The 15,654-nt window shown below is 34.5% G+C and overlaps 1 protein-coding gene across 1 annotated transcript in view; it reads right to left on the bottom strand.

Moving 5' to 3' along the window:
• The window catches only part of SYT14 (synaptotagmin 14), a 65,524-nt gene that overhangs the window by 18,720 nt on the left and 31,150 nt on the right, over positions 1 to 15,654 (bottom strand). The window contains exons 4-5 of the mRNA XM_042820979.1: positions 3,651 to 3,919; positions 1,170 to 1,619 (exon numbers count right to left, since the gene is read on the bottom strand). Of these exons, the coding sequence (XP_042676913.1) occupies positions 1,170 to 1,619; positions 3,651 to 3,919 (719 nt within the window). The remainder of the gene's footprint in view (positions 1 to 1,169; positions 1,620 to 3,650; positions 3,920 to 15,654) is intronic.

Raw genomic sequence — 15,654 nt, 5'->3', positions numbered from 1 at the left:
CAATACTCGTTTTTGACAGAAATGCCAATTTCTTCAACTTTTTTTGGAAAGTGCAGAATGAACTCCATTTGTTCATAACTGGGAAAATACTTTTTGCTTTCCTTTCTTTCTCCTTCTCTTTTAGTTAAAAAATAACAAACAGGCAACCATGTTAATAAAGATGCCCTTGCTAAATCATCTCTTTTTCCCCAAAGTCTATTTAAAACACAGAAATCTCTTAGGCAACACACACTCATGTAATCTTTGTCTAAGAAGCCCTGACCAGAACATTACAAACACCTCATTCTAGACAAAAGCTTATTTTAAAATTTGCAAGAAATCAAAAGGGATATACTGCCCATAGAGATGGAAAAACTGTTAAAATGAATCTTTAAATCTTATCTCCTGAAAAATAGGAGATGCAATCTGAAGTTCCCTTGGGAAGAAAGAAGATTTATCTGGAATCTACTGTACCATTGGCAGCCACCCTCACCACTAAATGCTTGGACATAGCACATGCAGCCCAAACTCCTGGTTTTTGACAGTGTTTAAGTTTGCCCTTAATTACAGTTACTTTGCTTTATTAAGAATAGTATAGTTAAATTTTTTTGAGGGGGAAAATTGTTCATCAGGTAGGTAGGCTTTTTTCCCCAACTAGTAAAAATCCTTTCTAGTTTGGTCTACTTTTCACACTATTTTTCACTTCAGATTGAGTCAGAAATCAATTATTTACAAGGTTCTAATCTGAAGTTATTAAAAACGGTTTTACACTCTCAGAATTGCTCTTTTCTGTATTTCTTCCATGAAAATACATATTGAAACCAAGAATTAACTGCAACAGATGGAGGATATTGGCTTTTTAGCTTTTTTTTTTTTTTGAAGGTCTGTGGGTCACAGGGTAAAGATGATACTTCTGCATGTATATATATGTAATGTGTTCATACATACATACACATGCCTATTTATAGACTAGAAAATTCTAAGTAATTAAAAAGAAAAATGCAGGCAGCTTTTGCAGGTGGAAAGTAAACGTACTTACAGAAGCTTTAAAGAAATTATCTTTCTGCCAGTATGATGAATGTTGAAAAAAAATCCAGTGAATGTGACGGCTATAAATATACATGCCATTCTTACAAAATTCAGGACAACGTATATCACCACATTCTTATTGTGCTTCATTTGATACTCACAGACAGACTGTAAGAAGGTTCCAATATCACTGGCACTGACATCTTCCCTTGAAGATTCAATTTTGTTAAGTGAAAAATCTTTTCTCCCACAATCCTCTCCTTTTTCATGCGACGTACACTGTAGAGTCTAAAGCGCACTGCGTAATTCCCAATCATCTCAGACTCAACGTGATTAAATTTGAATGTCTCTGTGAAGACAGGGCACGGTCCCCGCTGGATGCTGGTTTTCGCTCTCTGTTTCTTTATGGGGAGAAGAACTAGGTGTACTTGCCACGAGCTTCCACCTGTCCTGCTGTATGTGGGAATGTCTGTGACAGCTGTCACTGTCACCAAAAGCTTCTGTTCCTGTGAGTCATAGTCAAAAGTCACATCCAACGTGCCATATTTAGCTACTGGCTCAGGATCAAAAGGTTTAGGAAGCTGTGAAGACGATCCTCGAGCTGACATATCCTGAAAAAGAAAAAAAAAGCTTTTATTTATTTGTTGTATTCTATTACTAAATCTAGCATGGAAATACGTGGTTTTCTCTAAGCTATACGAAGTGACTGTGATCTTTTTGTTTATTTCATAAACAAGGTAATTAAACACTAAAAACCTGAAGAGATGCTGACTAGCATCCAAGAGAAAAATAAAATCGAAAGACTTTACCTGGCCAATACTGCCAAAAGCCATGAGCCAATCAGACAGAGCTTGGATTAAATTAGGCAATACTTATGATCTCTTCTTCTCTGCCCCACATGCTAAAATGCATACACATATGTTACAAGATATAATTACCTTACTTTCGTTCAAGTATACACACATTTTATGTTAACATTTTGTAGTACTTTAAGACCTGGCTGGTGACTGAGTGCATGGTGTAATGCCAGCAAAGAATATAGGAATTTTAATACTTATTTGCACTTGCAGCTACAAAAATGTTCCGTAGATGTGCCAAAAATTATCACGACTTAATGAAATTTTATTAACACTGCAGATGATGTGTCTGTTCTGAACGGAGTTTCTGGACTTTCCATAAACGGCATCAGTCCTAAAACTACACTGTAAAATTAATTTTTAAAACTGTTTCTTGATACTTTAAATTTGGAATAAGACTGATCTGCTATGTTTTTAAGACAGCCAGTCCGATGACAATCCTGAAACAATAGATATAAGAGATCAACATCCTACGTATATAAGAAGTTATCCCAAATATGTAAAATAAGCATATCTACTGTGTATTTCCATATTCTCAAAGTTATGCTTGGTTTTATAAATAGTTACAACATATAATCACAGAATGGCTTGGGTTGGAAGGGACCCCAAGGATCCTCAGGACTCAACCCTCTTGCCACGGGCAGGGCCACCAAGCTCCAGATCTTTTACAGCCTTTTTGATCTAAAAATGTTACATTCTCATTTTAAGCTGGATGCTACTTAGCTATTCTCATAACTCACTCCTCTGAAAACCTCACTATAGGAGTTGCTGAGTGTCCGTAAAAAATGTTGATGGTATTCTCCTATTACGTACACTTACACTACTGAATGGCATGACACATAATGGGAAGAAAAAAGAGATTTGCTGTAATTTATTATAGTTTGAGGATCATATGTACACACTACGTCTTTTTCAGCAATGAAATTCACAGATTGTTTCCCTAGCTGACCACCAGACACGTGTAGGCAGCTGTCTGCTGGAGGACCTTGCTTACATACAGAAGGTGAGCCTTCCATATATTACACCAGCACCTCAGAATGCAACATCAGCTTACCAAAAGGTTTCCTAAGACAGAAACAGCTGTTGACACATCAGCATTGCTCCCTGGCACGCATTTCAAAACTTGAGAAAAAAATCAAAAGGGAGATTTATACCAAAAAAAGCCTTTTCTGCACACTACAGCAGTTGACACACTTACCCATTACATACCAGCGCAGTAACTGGTTGTTCAAAAATCATCAAGGACATGTCAATGATAGATTATTTCTTTGTAGCAATGATTAATAAAAATCACTATCGCTTAGAATGGAAGAGGGGGAAATTAAGTGGTCTAGATCTCCATTGTATCATCAAATATTTTTTAAAAAACCTTTGTAATTTTTTTCCCCTCACCATTTGAGACATTTTACATAATCAGTTGCTTCAGCATGGAAAGTGTTAATCCCTTTTTTCTTTTTGTTTCTCTGGCTTTTGTTTTAATGTAAAAGATTAGATTTAATTTAGGTTAGAAAAAATAAGTGAAAGAAAAAGAATTTTTATTTCAATCCTTAAAATGACAAAGTTTCTGTCTGGTTCCAAAATAATCTGCATTCTTTGGGAACTCGATTGAAAGTTGGGACATCATAACAATAACTATATTATATTTTCTGACAAACAATTTTTTTTTTTTTTTTTAAGGATAAGCTGTAACACAAGTGCTCAAATTTCTGTACAGAAATTCCTTTTTTAGGAAAAAAAGCTACAGAAAGGTTGTACTATATGACACTTCAGACCATTTTCGCTTACCTCTGGACTAAGGACAGCTGTACTATCGCTTGGTACATCCTCTTCATATCCTTTGTTATGGAAGCTTTCTATTTCATGTCCTGTGCTTCCCTCACTTGGACACTTATATGAACATCTTGGACTGTTGCTACATTGGGAAAATTCACATTTACCATCTCCAACTTCAGAAGGTGTACATGATAGATGAGGAGAACCACTATCATCCTGATACGGAGGTGGCTGCAGTTCATCTAGTGGAGGCGTTCTTCTCATTCTCTGAATGCAGTTAGCTGAGAATAAGAGAAAATTCTTTACTTACTTGCTGATTATTTTCTCTTGAAATAGTTCTGTGGAAAATGCTAATTCCAAATATCTGGAAAGAGTATTTAAAACAGTCCTTTTTTTTTTAAACATGAGAAACTAGATAGAAGTACTACTGAAAAACATTCACTGAAAACGAAAGAAATGATCTCTCAGATGAAGAATGTAGGAAAAAGCAAATTATTAAATATATAGTAAAAATGAACTGTGAAAATCATATAAAAATAAACATAGCACAAATATGATATGACAAAAATGTTGAGTATGAATTCCTTAATGCTTACCTTGCAAAAACCTTTCGGTATCCTGAGTCACATTCTGCACAGGTGGGATATAAACCAATTAAGGAAACAAAACACACTTCCTAAAGCCATGATATCTAACTTCTGATTACCTCCCATGCAGTTGCTCAGCCAGGGAGATAGTAAATTAAACTCTGATGACAAATAAGTTACTAGTAAAGGCTGACAACGAGCCTTTTCACACCACTGAACTCTGCTGACTTTGAATTAACAAAAGAAGCAGCGACTCCGAGAGAGATTCTTTACCACTTGTTAACAATGGCTACACTGTAGAATACCCAGTGTTAAGAAGGTAGAAGTAGTCCAGCCACTGAAAATAGCACCATGAGCAATCTAGTGCTTGGGGTGAATGCTTGATGCTCAGCATCTTTGTTTTACACTTACACTAGCTGGACAGATGGAACTGTGGGGAACGTGTCCTCAGAAAATCAACCCAGGATGCACAGCTATGGATACAGAAAGCTAATTCCAAATAATTTTCAATTTTTGGTCTTAGATTTTACTACACAACATTACACAGCGATGGGAAAAGACAGTGAGACATGCAGTACATGAAATTAAATTAATACCAAGGATAGGTTAAAACATGCATCACATTTTGCTTATGTCAGCTATGGAAGTTTTAATGAAGATTTCAATACCACACACATGTAGAAATAACTTATGCAAAAAAACTTCAAAGCAATAATATTTTCTGTTGTCAGACATACCACTTTCATATATAGGAAAATCTACCAGAAAGGAAGCTAACAGAAGTTTGAACTTTAGAATGACATAAGTCTTGATTTCAGATTCTAACTAAGACAGAAAATGCTTTTCTTTCCCACATGACAAAGGTGCCATGTTTTAGTTTCATCATTAATTTTATTCTGCATACAGAATTGTCCTGTCCGTGTTCTAAATTCTTATAATGTATACAACCCTTTAATCATTTCAGCGTAACTACCAGCATTTCAATGTATCACCTGGACAAACTATGCAGAACAATTAGAGAGTTAGCCTTACATGAAACAACGTTGAAAGTATAATAATGTGGCGCTCTCAGAACGTGGTGCTCTCAGGCAATAAAAAGTGAAAAGCTCCCTTTTTTGTATCTTTTCCATTGGAAGACTGGACCATATCTATCTGAGCATGCAGAAACACTTCTGGGGCTTGATGGATGCCCAAACCATCAAGCACATTGGTTCACATTGTTCAAGGGAAGCAAACCCAGACCCACTGGCTATAAGGAAGCCACAACACACTGCAGATCTCCAAAGCTGTGACAGCATAGCTCATTATGGAGCATATCTACTGCACAGATTTTTCTCTGGCCTCAAAGACCAGCTCTTTTGGGGAATGCGGAGTTCTTCCCTATTCCACTGGGCTTCTAGTGAGCTTTTCTGAACTTTAGATAAGACAAGCTGGTAACAAAAACAATGCAAAGTGCTCCTACCAGATCATTGCGCTGTCAGAGCAATTCCAAGCTACTGTTGCACACTGTTACAGCATTGCATGCAGAAGGTTCTCTGCTGTTAGTTAGCTCTGTGCTCCTGAAACCCAAGCCCCACGGAGCAGGAAACGAAAAATGAGCAGGCAGGGAATCCTACACTCGAACTGCAGTCATCATTTCAGGAGATACACATACAGCCTTACACATGAAAAGACGTTCTCAAGTAGGACAGTCAGAATCTTGAAATCACACAGGGAAGTAATGGGGAAAAACTAATTGCAAAACATGAAGGGATACAGGGCAGCACTTTTGGGGGAGATTAAATTGCTTGTGCCTGTAAAACTAGATAAACACCATTTTAAAATATAAATTGATATTTTAATCATAACAAAACAATAAACATTCTTTGACTTTCTATACCATGAAAACAGGACTTTTCATTACTTACTTAAATATTTAACCAAATTCAGAGCAAAAGAATTCCTGCTCATAGTTCGTACAAGGCAACAAACAGCCATAAGAAGACAGTAAATAGCATGATGCCATTTAATCCTTTTTTACTTGGAGTTTCATCTGAAAAGACATTTCAACTCCCAGTTTCAGCAGCCGAAAGAAATGAAAGTATTTCTGGATAACTATCAACACCACTACTGTCGTACACGAGTAAACAAATGGCTGCATAACTCACTTCATTTTTTCCACTTTGATGAACTCTATTATATGCCCCTATGGGAAAACTGCACAGGCTGCATGACAGAAAAGGTAGGCAGGGAAGAAGTGAGGAAAAGCAGAAATATTAAGCAGCTGTGATTTTAAAATCTCCAAAAAGCAGAAACACAGGGGCAGGTTTTATCTACATATTTTTAAAAGCTTATTTACTAAACAGAAATAACATACAAGTTCTAGAAAATAAATAAATAAAAGCCAGTACCAGCTTTAAAAATCTAAGGACACCTCTGTCTCAGCAAGCATGACCTGTTTTTGCAGAAAAGGCTTCTCTAAAGTTAGTTTTTAAATGACCTTTTCAGTCTTACTTAATTAATTTCCTCCTCCCAGCAGTAAATATTACACTAAAATTATGATATGGTGTTATGGCTCTCTGAAATTTCTCAATTACATGATTACATAATTATTGATGATATCAAAGATAAAGATATTATAGACAGAAGAGAATACAACAAAACTGAATGTCTGATACTGGGCTTTTCCTTTAAAACTGCATAGAATTAGCAACTGTAATAATCAATCATTCAACAATGTTTCGCATACCAAAGTTTAAAATAAGAAAGCAGAGTAAATACTTGCTGATCTATCCCTGATTGCACTGGAGAAAGACATTTGGAGCTGAAAAGAAAGTATGTTCTGAAATGTTTGTATATTTACTTATAGAATCATTGTTTTTAAATATACATGGTATTTTTATTTTAAGGTGCATATTTATACATTGTTATATTTGCCCTAAATTGTACACACCAAGAATGCTTTCCAAAGACCACTGAATGCTGCTGAAGTTATTCTTCAGCAAATGGTTATAGTGAAAACCTAAAATCAAATGGAGCATCTTTTCTACACAAGACTAACAACTTTCCGCCTCCACAGCAGGTAGAAAATAAATTGTGCCAATTCAGAGAGCATAAGCATATTAAATTAGAGTATCAGTTTGAACAATTCAGTAAAAAAACAAACAACAACAAAAAAAACCCAGCCAGCAAACATATATCCTAAACTTGCAATAAAAGAATAAACACAGTGAAATCCTGTCAAGTTTAGCCAGAGGTTCCTCCCAGCCATGAAATGCTGGAAGAGTAAAGATGAAAAGAAACTTACAGGATAAAGATCTCAGAAATGTTTTGTCACCCTAAATACATAGGTTGCTCCAAAAGTAATGCCTCCCCCCTTTTTTTTTTCCCCCCCAAGGAAACTACAATAGCTACAAATCAGTATTTTTCAACCGCCAGTAGCTATGCATTTTTTGCCAGTGATGAACAAGAGCCTCTATGCCGCACTTGTACAAATCTGCAAACATGGTAATGATCCAGTGTTTTACAGCTGTTATGATAGTGTCACTGCTAGGAAAATGTTGCCCATGCAGCTCATCTTTCATTGGCCCAAACAGATGGAAGAAGGTGCCAAATCTGGACAACACTGTTCAGCCAAAACTGGTAAAATGCTCCACAGCCTTCAAACTGGCATTAACATGATGTGAGAGAAAGGCTGTTATGTTCCCATCCTGACTGGAAGTTTAAGCCTTCAGCTTAGTCAGCACCTCTGGTAGCCAGAGTTGCTGGTTTGTCTGGGCTCCAGGACATCCAGAAGGATCATCCCTTTCCTCTCCCAAAGATAGTGCACACCACTTTACTCGCTGAGGGCTGCATCCCACACTTAGCCAATGTTGCCAAGTCATTTCCTTGTGGACCAGACTAGGCTGTACAACGATTTACCATGAAGCTGGTGATGTTAAACATGTTGAAATGTTTAGACTTTGCTATCTTCATTAATTTTCTTAAAAGCTATAATTAGCAGCAGCAAAAAGTAAACTTTCTTTAGCCCATGTTTCCTGAATAATTCCAAGAATTTCTATCTCATCATAAGGAAGAGAAATTATCCCTATGGTTATAATTCCCTTGTCTCATAAGCAATAATTAACTTCCCCGTTGCAACTTTGAGTTTCTCGTATATATCACTCTTATAAATATTCATGCTATTTTGGCAGGCAGCATTATCAAAAAAATTATTGGGGAATCTGGTTTCTAGCTCCTTTTAAACAAATAATTGTGATATAAATTAATCATTTTGCAAGCCACATTTTGAAATTACCTTGAGTATCTTCATATTCAAACACTACATTTTCTTCCTACATCTCCACATACATTTCAAAAACATTTTTTTTTTGTCTAAGAAATTTCAACTTTTCAAGCCTTCAAGGGGTTCTACGTAAATGTTAAGACAATTTAAATAAAACATAAAATGAAATACTTGGTTAAAAATTAAAGAAACCTTTCTTATTCTGAATGATTAAATACCCTTAGAGATTTCTGACATGCAGCACAGACAGTCCAAATGGAATTTTCATGTTTGAACTTTTATACCATCCAAAATATTACGTTGACTGAATTACTCCGTGTTAAGAGCAGTATAAAATCCAAACATTAAATATTGAATGAAACCTAGGGGCTCTCTTCTCTTTAAAATGAAGCTTACATGCAACTTTATGAGGAAAAAACCATGTATTTTACAATAAAATAAAATAAATCTATATTTCTATTCTGAAAGAGTTATGGCATCAGTCTTGCTTAATGAAATAAAGGAAACACAGAATAGGTATGGAGTGATTATGGGCAATGGACAAAGTCTTATCAGCATTCTTCTTCCATTTGGCACATTTCTGACTTTTATTCACAGAAGAACTGCTGCCTTAATCGAGCAATTCATTTAAAAACAAGAAAGGCAATCACATTGTTTTGTCCTGTTTTAAAGCTTTCTTTTATTTCCTAATATTTATAAAATTTACATACCCTGTGAGGTTGACCCCAGATTTAAACTTAACACTTAAAACAGTGTTTATAGATACACAGTTCTTCAAACTGCTTTCAAGTTTCTTCTTCAAAAAAGGTCTAAAATGAGTTGAAGCTACTGATACCTGCATAGAAATTTTTTTTTTGTAATTTGTCTGTTCATATTACGAGACTGCAGAACTACAGCTTGGTTTTGTTTGCTGACAAAAAGAATTTACTCTTACCTGCAATTACTACACTACTGACTTGTGAGACAGTCCACTAGACAAGAAGAAATATTTCTTCTATAATAAAAATCACAGAAAACTGTGACACTGCTGAAGAACTCCAAGCTCTTTCTAAAATTAGCCTAAATTAGAACATTTAACTACAAATCCATTATTAAAACATTATAGTGAACTAACTGACAAAGAAATCCTTTTGTTTCCTTCCCAAATATTTTGGTTGTCTTTGAATGAAAATTATACAGTAGCATTGCTTGAATTCCTTTTCTTACAATTTTACTATCATTCTCTGATTTCTTTTAAAGTATTTTAGTAATTTGAATAGAAAATAGTTTAATTCATTTTTTTTCTGAACAGCTTTCCAAAATACACCCCAAAGATGTGAACTATTTGTTCAACGTGTTACTCGCGTACTGATGTATATAATACACGTAATAAAATATAATACAATATAAATAAATCTGATCTTTCCCAAAGATTATTTTTTCACCATTTTAAGAGAGGTTGCAAAAATCCTGCTTTTCTGAGGCTATATCCAACTCTGTAAAGCCTTTTTGAAGCACTGATCTTAAAGAAACAAAATCATAAAATTGCCTGCCATCTCTTCCACGATTGTATTTCCTTAGGCAAAGTATTTGTAATAACCACAGTACTTCAACATCCTAACCAGAAAAACTTCATTTAATTTAGATTCTGGTTTCACTTTTTTTTTTTTTTTTTTAATAAGTAGCCAACTTTTCACACTTCTAATTGCTATGTTGGCTAACTCCTAAAAAAACAGATGTTCTTCTACACCTCTGTTTACTGTTAATTTTTTCCAAATTAGCAAGATTACCACTCTCAAAAAAATGAAATAAAATTCATAATACTTCCTCTCTTTTTTTTCTTTTCAAATACACCATAAGTCACTTTTGCCAAAGATGACTGACAAGCAGCTTTGAAATCTTCAGAATAGATATTCTAGACATGGTGACAAGGAAATGGCTTTCATCATCTCTCTGAAACCTTATCGAACTTCAGCTTTCCAGCATTTTCAAATGCTAAAAAGAGAATTTTGAGTTTAACAGCTAAAAAACTCTGAAGAATCTACATACTGTAATTGATCCTTAATGAGAACTTCCATTTCTGACGAATCTGTGTACTGTAGTAGCTGGACAGGGACTGTAGAAAATCTTTTCCTGTCATTGCTGTACTTCAGTTGAATACATTTTCCACTTCAAATTCCAGTTCAAGTTCCAGTCTAGTTTAATAGTACTAATACTACTCATGCGATACACGAGCTGTGCTGCAGAATGAAGGATGGAAAAGGTGAAACTGAGATCTGGAAACCAAATACTAGTAAACTACCACAATACACAGCTACTGTTCTGCTAATGTTCTAGTCTCAAATAAAGGAAAAGGTACGTTTAGAAGGCAGGATTAATGAGTCATGTATAGTGTTCTTGAACATATTAACACTTATGATTTATTTTATCAGGTACATCTATTTTTGATTTAACAAGTAGTACAAAAGTTTCCGAACGTTACCAGAAAAGACCTCTAAGTTCATGGTAATTTCTAATTTGATAGTAATAGATCCATGTAGAAGTATACAGTGCACTTAAATGTGTCACAAAATCATCAGAATTCCTCCATTTTTTCCTACTTTTAAATAGTTTAAATAAGACATAACTACTACCCTAAGCACAAACTCTTTCTGCAGATTAAAATAACTTCCCCTACAAAAAAACAAACAAACAAACAAACAAAAACACCCCAGTAACCCCATTCTGTAATTCTTTCCCAAAAATTCTGCAGAGTTCCCATGTGTTTCAGCTCTCTCTTCAGTAGTATGTATTGCTACCCTGATTGGTTAAAATGAACCAAGAAAGATATTTTCAAGGAAGAACTGCTTCCAGTATAAGAACACAAAAATAGCTTTAATTCCTTCATGTTACTTTCATAGCGATTTTGAGAACAAATAAGAGAAGTAATGCTGGCATGGGACACTAACAAAAAGCAGCACTACAATGATTTTGCATTGACTACTTCGGTAGAGTATGTGCTAAATCTTCTGCCCAGCAATCGTGGATACTTACATTATGCTGATTTAGTTATCTCATAACTAAACATACACAAATATTATGATGAAATAGTAGAATTTAATGTGTTTAGCACTTTACAGATAGAGAACTGAAGGGCAGATTTAAATGAGAGGCAATAAAGATTGCTGTGAATATAACTCTGAAATGCTCATAGCCACACAGAAACCTTTCACGGAAGTGTAGAATTAAAACCAAATCCTTGAAGTCTAGCACCCATGATGTTTCTTGTAGTTTTAATTCATTTTTACTTCAAGCCTTCTAAATTATTATTAATCTAAGAACACAAATTGTTTAATGCCAGAATCACATAAACCTCTAAACCACTAGTTAGAGATCTAAACCCACAGAATTTTCTACTACCATCAGCTTTGCACTGACAGAGAAAGAAAAAAATAAAGAAAAATAAAATCAGCATGGGAAAAAAGGGAAGAGGAAAAAAAAGGCAAAAAGAAAAAGTAAGCACAATGACTCAAACGTAACAGCTTGTTAGTAAATCAGCAAAGGGATGAGGAGAAATAAAGGGAGAGAAGTTCACCGGCGCAGCATAAAAAATGAGAAAAAGAGCAAACAGTGGAAAAAAAAAAGATGCAAGCAGGAAGGAAAATTACTAACATGTAAAATAACAAAAAATGACAGAGAAAGAAAGGTGAAGGAAAAGGAAAATAAAACAACACATGACATGTAAAAAATTGGTTAAGATCTGAGAAAAAATGGATGTCAACAGAGTAAAGAGATAAAAGAGAAATCTGAAAAGACGATGGGTGGGAATATCCATATTTCTAGGTGAAAAATCTATGCAACCTAGAGAACATGGCTAGTTATATTTTAGGATTAGAAAGGTGCTTGTAAGAATAGACTTTTATTTTATATTTATATTATACAATTATCCTCAGTTATTTCTCCTAATGAGGGTGAGACGACGGTAATTGTTTATTCAGACTTTGAGACTCCAAAGGAGCTCAGTTTCTCTTGTCAGTTCAGGTACTTTTTTTTCTCTTCTTTCCTTAACACACCATCTCAGTGACTTCCTTTAGTAAAATGAACTGTATTTCCTACAGTAATTAGAGTATTACCACAAAAACAATTCTAAAAAAATTCAGAAATTCATTTTGAAACAGATCCCATAACTTTACCGAATGAAAAGCAGTCAGAAGCCATGTGCCATAAAAAGAAAGGAGAAATAGACATAGTAAAGTCACAGAAAATTGATAAGCTTTCAAACCAAGAAATCTTTCTTTCATGCATCCAGTAGGAAGATGCACAGAAAAGGCACGGGTTAAGCAACAGGGAGCCTGTGAATCTATTCCACTCGGTCCAGCAAAGCCTCAAACAAGTTTCTCAGGGCACGCACAAGCATGATCACACAAAACTAAATTTCTTGCATTTCTCTGCAGTGCTTCCAGAACTCCTACTGTTACAGATGAGTTGCTTTAGTAGGCTAATGAGTCAAGTATGATTAAGTTGTTGCTATGCTTCTATAGTCACAATATAATTCACAAAACAGGTAATTTTCTGAATTTTGAGAACACTTAATGAACGTGTGACTTGTGGGTGAAGATATTTTCATTCAGTCATAGCTACAAGTCACAAGATGTCTGCTTACAAGGGTCAGAGAACAGCAGCTAAGCTGCATACTGCAGCACACATAAGGTCTATGTGATGATGCTTCAGCCCTCATCAAACAGTAGGAGATGAATTACTCTGCCCTGTCATTCACCCAAAGAAACAATCATGCTAACCAACAGATTGTAGGGCAGCATATCATTCTGCACAAAACACTAACTGGAAAATTGTGATGTGAAAATGGTTCTGTACTTAAAAATGTTAAACATATTAGGCAGTGTTACAGAATAAAAACATGCATATCCAACAACAACAAAAAAAAATGTTTCACGTGAACCTTTCTTGTATTAGTAAAAAAAATATACACAACCTGAAATTACTGTTTAATTTTGCTTGTTGAACAAGAGACTTAAAGGTAGTAAGCAGGAGTTAATTAGCAATCAAAGTCTGACATCTACAGCTGCAAAATGCTTGTATGATAATTTCAAAATTGAAAATGATTTATTTCTCTCTACATGAAATTAGTGAACACCCATTATAAAGTCTGCGATTATTTTGAAAAGTACTGCTGGAGCATTTCAGAATCTCTGCCACGGGATTAGCAAGTATTACAACATATGTCTTGAGAACTATTATCATCCTACCTGTTTTTGTTGTCATCATGGTCTTTAGATCACTACAACAAAATATACACAGCAGGGTGATATTTAACACAGTTCACACCAAGAATGCTATTTCTGTGGGATTTTTTGTCAATTTTTTTTTTTTTTTTATCTCAGCACTAAGACTTAATAAGATTACATTTTTAAGCAATACATAAAACTAGTATGTAACTGATGATGACGTACACTTTGCAACACAGGAAATTCTCATAAAATATGAGAGGAAAAAAACCTTAGGAATTAGAGTGGTTACAGATTGGAAGAGGTTACTCAGAAGTTACTCAGAGTCTGCATTACCGTCTTCTTTGAATGTTTTAAAAGCTCTGCTAGCTAGGGCCTGAAATTAGCTGCTCTCCTTCAATCAGATCAGACCAGATGACTCCTGAGTCTTTTTTAACCCATTATTCATTGTACAATATATTGTACAATATATGTTCTACAACATATGGGGATCAAGAATGGTTCCCACCCTTGGTTATATGGTACAGAATTACCTCAAATGTATAAAGTCTCTTCTGTAATGCAGTAGTTTAAGAATTTACAGGTGAATATATCTACTTTTAGCTTTGTCTCTGTACATATGTTAAATTAATTATACTGCTGCATTCTGATTTATTATATACTAATATCTCACCAGTATAACCTTTCACTGTTTAATAAAATAAAAATACAAAAAAAAAAAAACAAGATGCAAAAGAAATTTAGAATACTTTGTTAATTGGTGAAGTTCCACTGCAGTACACCTTGCAGATGACTAGTTGTAGACAAGTCTGCAACACTGACATTTTTACCTTGATTACATAAACATACAGGTTTTAGGTAAAAGCCACTAACAACAACAAAAAACAAACAAAAAAACCTCACAAACTATATCTGTGCATAATTTTTCTGTTAAATGCATACCTGTAAACACAAGTACACATATAGATACACCCCAAGACCATGTATTAATAACTAGAAAAATGTAAGGTTCACGAAATACTAAATATAATTAAGACTACGCGTAGGGAGTAATATCCATATCAAAATGACAATGTTAGACTGCAAATATTGACCTTTATTATTTATCAAGTGAAAAAGCCTTAATTTGCCTGTTATTCAAACTTTAACAATAAGTATGATAACTTAGATGGCAGAAAGAGAGAAAAACAGCATTTGCTATCTCTTTGCATTAACACTTTGGCCAGTCAACAATTCCACAGTGATGAAATGTGCAGATTGATTCAAAGTAAGATAAGGCTATTTAAACAACTCAAAATAAGAGATGGGTATTGAAACATTAGAATTTTGATAAGCGATCACAGCTGCACTAGAATTAGTTTCTATAGCAACAGAGGAAATAATGTGAAGAATTGCACTGCAATGCAAGATGGATTCCTTACAAACGCTGCTGTTCAGATAGAAAACTTTAAGATTATTCATCGTATTAAAATATTTCTATTAAAAAGGTTATTCAGATGTCCTATACCATGTACTTTGTTCTATTTTGGTTCTTCAGGATTCAATTCTAGTGCATCTATTCAAGTTTTAGATTACATTTTCACACTTTCCTTCTATTGCTTACCTTTCCATTTTAAAATTAATTAAAGAGAGCTATTCTGGAAAATATTGTACCTTTGATCTCAAACTAAACTGCATTTTCAATCTCTTTTCTTTATTATTCATATAAAGAAGCACTCATTACATTTATTTTTTCCAGTGGTACACTTGTAAAACATTACAGAGTGCATTGCATGTGCTATTCATAAAAAGCTTCATCTCTGCCACAAGAATTAATATCACCATGGAACTTTCAAAACTTGAAGGCATATGAGACTTGATTGAGCTTTTATCAACGTGCATTCTCATGTCCTAAGCATGATTAGGAAACGATAGAAAATCTATTAGTATTCATGGATTGAGTACCCATAAGATGGTAAGAT

This window comes from Centrocercus urophasianus, unplaced genomic scaffold, assembly GCF_019232065.1.
Source record: "Centrocercus urophasianus isolate 14NV4802_14NV808 unplaced genomic scaffold, USGS_Curo_1.0 seq_10, whole genome shotgun sequence".
Lineage (NCBI taxonomy): Eukaryota > Metazoa > Chordata > Aves > Galliformes > Phasianidae > Centrocercus > Centrocercus urophasianus.
Note: the sequence above shows the minus strand (reverse complement) of the source record. Positions and strands in the feature narration are given on the sequence as shown.